The 5,938-nt window shown below is 41.6% G+C and overlaps 1 protein-coding gene across 2 annotated transcripts in view; it reads left to right on the forward strand.

Moving 5' to 3' along the window:
- The window catches only part of CSNK1G1 (casein kinase 1, gamma 1), a 247,336-nt gene that overhangs the window by 216,474 nt on the left and 24,924 nt on the right, over positions 1-5,938 (forward strand). For both annotated transcript variants that reach the window (XM_011940410.1, XM_011940411.1), the window contains exon 11: positions 4,817-4,927. In XM_011940410.1, coding sequence (XP_011795800.1) covers positions 4,817-4,927 — 111 coding nt within the window. The remainder of the gene's footprint in view (positions 1-4,816; positions 4,928-5,938) is intronic.

Raw genomic sequence — 5,938 nt, forward strand, 5'->3', positions numbered from 1 at the left:
CCTCCCAAGTAGCTGGGACTACAGGCGCGCGCCACCGCGCTCAGCTAATTTTTTGTGTTTTAGTAGAGACGGAGTTTCACCATATTGGCCAGGGTGGTCTCGATCTCTTGACCTCGTGATCTGCCCACCTCGGCCTCCCAAAGTGCTAGGATTACAGGTGTGAGCCGCCATACCCACAGAATTTGAAATAATTTTCAAGCCATAGATGGGGATGATACTTGAGATGTCTTCAGATTGTGTTTTCCTCCTTCCTTGTTAGTGTCACTCTTACTGGCTGCTATCCGTTAATCCCTGCCAAATGACTGCTGGGAGAAATTTGTTTCCCCTGCCGTAGGGCATAGGTGGGGGTTTTCACTTTTTCAACAGTCTTCTATGTTTTCTCAAGTATTTTTGTTACCTTTACCTTTCATGTATGCTATGCTGGATTGCTACTTTGTTGTTTCAAGATTTACCTATTGCGTAGTAAACCAGTCATTTCCACAAAGGTGATGCAATCACAACTGAAAATTTTAAAGCATTCCCCCACAGAGTTACCACTACTTGAGATTTCTGCTCCTGCTTTGGGGGACTTACACACTCCATGTGGACCTCTGCTTTTCAAGTAATGCAGAGAAATTGACTTTGCTGAATGACTTTTCTACTCATGCACCTCTTGAGTGACATTTAATTAGATGTGTATGTATGAGTGGTCTTTAAGAATGAAGGATTTACATGCTGATCTCCTCTGCTGCTTTGCTTAATCTAACTAGCTACTGTGCTAGTGAGGCCTAATCATAACTCCTGTGTACACAGTATTGCCTAGAATACCTTTTTTGGAGAGTTACACTAGCAGACTGCTGTAGTTGTCACCTTTCTTTGGTTTCATCTATATCCTAGGCACTCTGTTGCTTTCTAAAACCGCAAATGGCCCTTTCTACTATGTTATCCTCTAGATACTGGTCCAAGCTCTTAAATTCCAGAAAACAGTAGCCCTAGAGTTTAACGTCCTACTGAAAACTTGTTTCCAAAGTAATAAACCAGCAACCCCTAGATTTCACATCTATATTTAGTTTTGATGCTTTCAACAGATACGGAAGGCATTGGTGGGCAGTAGTATGGTATAGTATGTTTTCTGTCATCATAGTGGAAGCATTTATGAGGCAATCTAGAGTGTTAACATTAGTTTTCTGTTTATCTTTAAAAGATAAATAGCATATTGCTTTGAGAATGGAGATGGAATGTGATTTTTAGGCCTTTGAAAAATGTCTTGTTATTTTCATTTAAACAAAAATCTTAAATCTTTTAACAAATTATTTATTGAACTAGAATGAATATAAAGAACCACATAGCCCTGTGAATCAGACAATAGCCTTAAAACCAAAGTTCTTATGTGTAGTCAGTAAAAATGGAAATCATTGTTGATCAGCTGTCCAGGGTTTTCTTAACTTTAAAAGCCCATGAGCATACATGAACATACATTTCCAGCCATTTTCTATTTTATCTGCCTTAAAAACAAATGCAGGCCGGGCACGGGGGCTCAGGCCTGTAATCTTAGCACTTCGGGAGGCCGAAGCGGTCAGATCACAAGGTCAGAAGATCAAGACCATCCTGGCTAACAAGGTGAAACCTTGTCTCTACTAAAAATACAAAAAAATTAGCAACCTGGTGGCACACGCCTGTAGTCCCAGCTACTGGGGAGGCTGAGGCAGGAGAATGGCATGAATCCGGGAGGCTGAGCTTACAGTGAGCCAAGATTGCACCACTGCAGTTCAGCCTGGGCGACAGAGCAAGACTCTGTCTCAGAAAAAAAAAAAAAAAAAAACAACAACAAATGCAAAAACAGAGCATTCATGAGATGTAATTACATTTAGTATGTATTATAGAACTCAACACTCAACACTAAATGGCTTATCAATGCCTGGATTTTTTTAAGTACTTAAGTTTCTAGAAACCTGACAGTACAGCCAGGCGCAGTGGCTCACGCCTGCTAATCCCAGCACTTTGGGAGGCCAAGGCAGGCAGATCATGAGGTCAGGAGATCAAGACCATCCTGGCTAACGCAGTGAAACCCCATCTCTACTAAAAATACAAAAAATTAGCCGGGCATGGTAGCAGCACCTGTAGTCCCAACTGCTTGCGAGGCTGAGGCAAGAGAATGGCATGAACCCAGGAGGCAGAGCTTGCAATGAGCCGAGACCACGCCACTGCACTCTAGCCTGGGCGCAAAGCCAGACTCCGTCTCAAGAAAAAAAAAAAAGAAACCTGACAGTACTATATAATAGTTTAAGAGCTTAAATGTTATATTTAAATATTACAAAAAAAAAAAGTTCTAGAGAACTGAAAAAGTCTATCACTAATAGGTTTATAGATATTACTTCTAATATTACAAGAATAGGTTTATTCTCAGATCTCCAGCAGTCAGAATAAATGAGACTAAGTGCTCTGAGGATATAGACAACGTCAATAAGTTTATAAAATATGGCCGGCATGGTGGCTCACGCCTATAATTCCAGCACTTTGGGAGGCCGAGGCAGTTGGTGGATCACCTGAGGTCGAGAGTTCGAGATCAGTCTGACTAACATGGATAAACCCCGTCTCTACTAAAAATACAAAATTAGCCAGGCATGGTGGCACATGCCTGTAATCCCAGCTACTTGGGAGGCTGAGGCAGGAGAATCGCTTGAACTTGGGAGGTGGAGGTTGTGGCGAGCCGAGATTGCGCCACTGCACTTCAGCCTGGACATCAAGAGCGAAACTCCATCTCAACCAAACAAATAAAAATAAAAATAAAAATAAGCTTATGATTATGTTACACACCAGTCTTATTTTGGAAAATGAAACATTTGAACCTCTTTTGGCAGAAATAATTTATTTTGGGTAGCTTTGATTCTCTCTAATATAACTAGCAGCATAAAATCAAACCCCTCATTTATAAGATTATAATGCAAGTTCATACAGCTGCCTTCTCATAGAATATGTTTATTCTCTGAGGAATAGCAGATAAAATATGAACAGGATCCTCTTTACTCTTGTCCATATGACTTCGTATTCCATTAATAAAAAGGAGTAAATTGGCCAGGCATGGTGGCTCACACCTGTAATCCCAGCACTTTGGGAGGCCTAGGCGGGTGGATCATGAGGTCAGGAGATCAAGACCATCCTCGCCAACATGGTGAAACCCCGTCTCTACTAAAATACAAAAATTAGCTGGGCGTGGCTGGGCGTGGTGGCTCATGCCTGTAATCCCAGCACTTTGGGAGGCCATGGCGAGTGAATCATGAGGTCAGGAGATCGAGACCATCCTGGCTAACACGGTGAAACCCTGTCTCTACTAAAAATACCAAAAAATTAGCTGGGCATGGTGGCACGCACCTGTAGTCCCAGCTACTCAGGAAGCTGAGGCAGGAGAATGGCGTAAACCTGGGAGGCAGAGCTTGCAGTGAGCCGAGATCATGCACTGCATTCCAGCCTGGGCTACAGAGCGTGACTCTGTCTCAAAAAAAAAAAAAAAAGTAAATTGTAGCTGGTGTACAAAGCTCTGATTTTTATGAGAAATGGCTTTTTGGTGACTTACGGATGAGCCTTAAGCAACTCTTGTCAATGAGATATTGATGGGGAGTGAATATAGACCCTCAAACCATTACTTCCTTGCCCTTCCTTTTTTATAGAATACAAATTTTATAGCCGTGAACATTTGTAAGCTTTATCATCCTTTCTGGTTTTCATGCAGAGCAGCATGAAACCTCTGTAGCTGTTTATATCAGCAGCAATTAAAATTTGATATACTAATCCCTCATTGCTGACTCTCCAACTACTCATTTTTCATTTTTGTAGAGCCTTAGGACTGTTACAGCTGAGCATTATGATGTTAACAACTCAGCCATCTGGCACAGGGGAAGAGGCACCTAAACAGATTCTTCTGAACAAAAGTCACTTATGAGCAAGATCAGAATAGTAGGAGATCTAAAAAGCAGGTAAAGAAGGAAGAGACTTGAATGATACTAAGGTGAAAGCAGAATCCAAAGAGGTTTTTAATTGAAGGTTGACCCTCCTTTTGCTTTCCAGGAGAAAATAATTCATAGTATCATATTAATAAGTAAACATTTTCTGATTCCAGTTTAGAAACTGTTAGAAGAACCAGGCAAACAATGTAGCTATTTTTTTTTGTTATTATTATTATTATTATTTTTTCGAGATGGAGTCTTGCTCTGTCGAGCAGGCTGGAGTGCAGTGGCATGATCTCAGCTCACTGCAACCTCCGCCTCCCGGGTTTAAGCAATTCTCCTGCCTCAGTCTCCCGAGTAGCTGGGATTACAGGCATGCGCCACCACGCCCAGCTCATTTTTGTATTTTTAGTAGAGACAGAGTTTCACCATGTTGGTCAGGCTGGTCTCGAACTCCAGACCTTGTGATCCACCCGCCTTGGCCTCCCAAAGTGCTGAGATTATAGGTGTGTGCCACCGCCCCCGCCTGTCCAACAATCTTAACATTCTGAGTTTGATCTGCAGTGGCTACTGAAATTTTACCTCTGTGGAAACTAAAAGATGATCCCAGCTTTGAGTGTGTGTTTTTTCCCCCTTCCTCCTCTTTTGGTTGTTATTGGTTTTCTGGGTGTGGATAAGAAGGGTGTGCTATAGATTCATGTATTGACTCCTTAGGCTAAAATGAATGTAGACAAGCTTCCTTTTCCTCAGTGCTTTCCAGTGGTTGTTAGTTTAAAATTCAAAACCAAAAGAAAAACCTACAGGGACACGAATGTACTTGATTTTGTTATGGCTTGCTGTTGCTTCACCTTTCCTTCCATATCTTGCTCTCGTGCTTTCTAATGCCTAAGCAGAATACATCATCAGAGCGCCGAGGAGAATGGGAAATTCAGCCCAGCCGGCAGACCAATACCTCATACCTGACGTCTCACTTGGCTGCAGACCGCCATGGGGGATCAGTGCAGGTATTTACTGCCTTTATTGCCTTATCCTGGCCTTTCCAGCTTGGCTGGTAGAATGTTGGCTTGCTTCAGAAACTTTGGCGGCTTTAGAAAGGAAGCTTATAGGAAGGGCTAGTTGAGTATCTGTGCAGATTTTTTGTCTAGGTGGACTTGGGTAAGAGTCGCTTGTTAAGATGATTACTTCCTGTTGTCATTGACTGAGAAACACCTGAATGATTTCTGATACTGATTTCTGGTTAACCTAGTCCTACCACCTTGATGCATTCATGATAAACCGTAAAAATAACATCAAGGTGGAATTGTGTTAGTGTCAAATCTGTGAATTGTAAAGACCTGAAACTTACAAATATTTTTTGAATACAGGACTAAAGGACTGCATATGTTGCTCATTCCATGATATGTGCCTTAATGCATAAGCTGAGAATGTTAATTTGTGTAAGTCATCTTTTTCTGAGTGGGTACCCAAGAAGTTGGACTGTTTCCATTTTTCTCCCTGGAATCAATGTGATCTTAAGAAAATTATTTCTGATTTCATTTGGGCTGTTCTGAAACTCTTGTTTTCTCTTTAGTACTAGAACATCTTGTATCTCTTAACTTGTCTTATATGTGGATTTTTTAATAATCTTAGCCTCAATATTGTTCTCATACTGGTGACGCCGTCAGTTGGGACACACAGTGACCTCAGAGCTGTCAAACATAAATTCTTATAAAGGTGCAGACAGGTTTGTGCATATAGAAATGCATCTTGGTAGCCTTGATCATCTAGGATATGCTGTTAAAAGGCGTGATTAATGGAAAGATCTTAATCACAGCTTGAAAGACAGTTTTGGGCCCTGTAAAAAACCACATAGGATCATATAGGTTAAAATTATGGATTGAGGCTGGGCATGGTAGCTCCTGTAATCCCAGCACTTTGGGAGGCCGAGGCAGGCGGATCACTTGAGGTCAGGAGTTCAAGACCAGCCTGGCCAACATGGTGAAACCCCATCTCTACTATAAATACAAGAAAAAAAT

Source organism: Colobus angolensis, unplaced genomic scaffold (genome assembly GCF_000951035.1).
Source record: "Colobus angolensis palliatus isolate OR3802 unplaced genomic scaffold, Cang.pa_1.0 Scaffold19, whole genome shotgun sequence".
Taxonomy (NCBI): Eukaryota; Metazoa; Chordata; class Mammalia; order Primates; family Cercopithecidae; genus Colobus; species Colobus angolensis.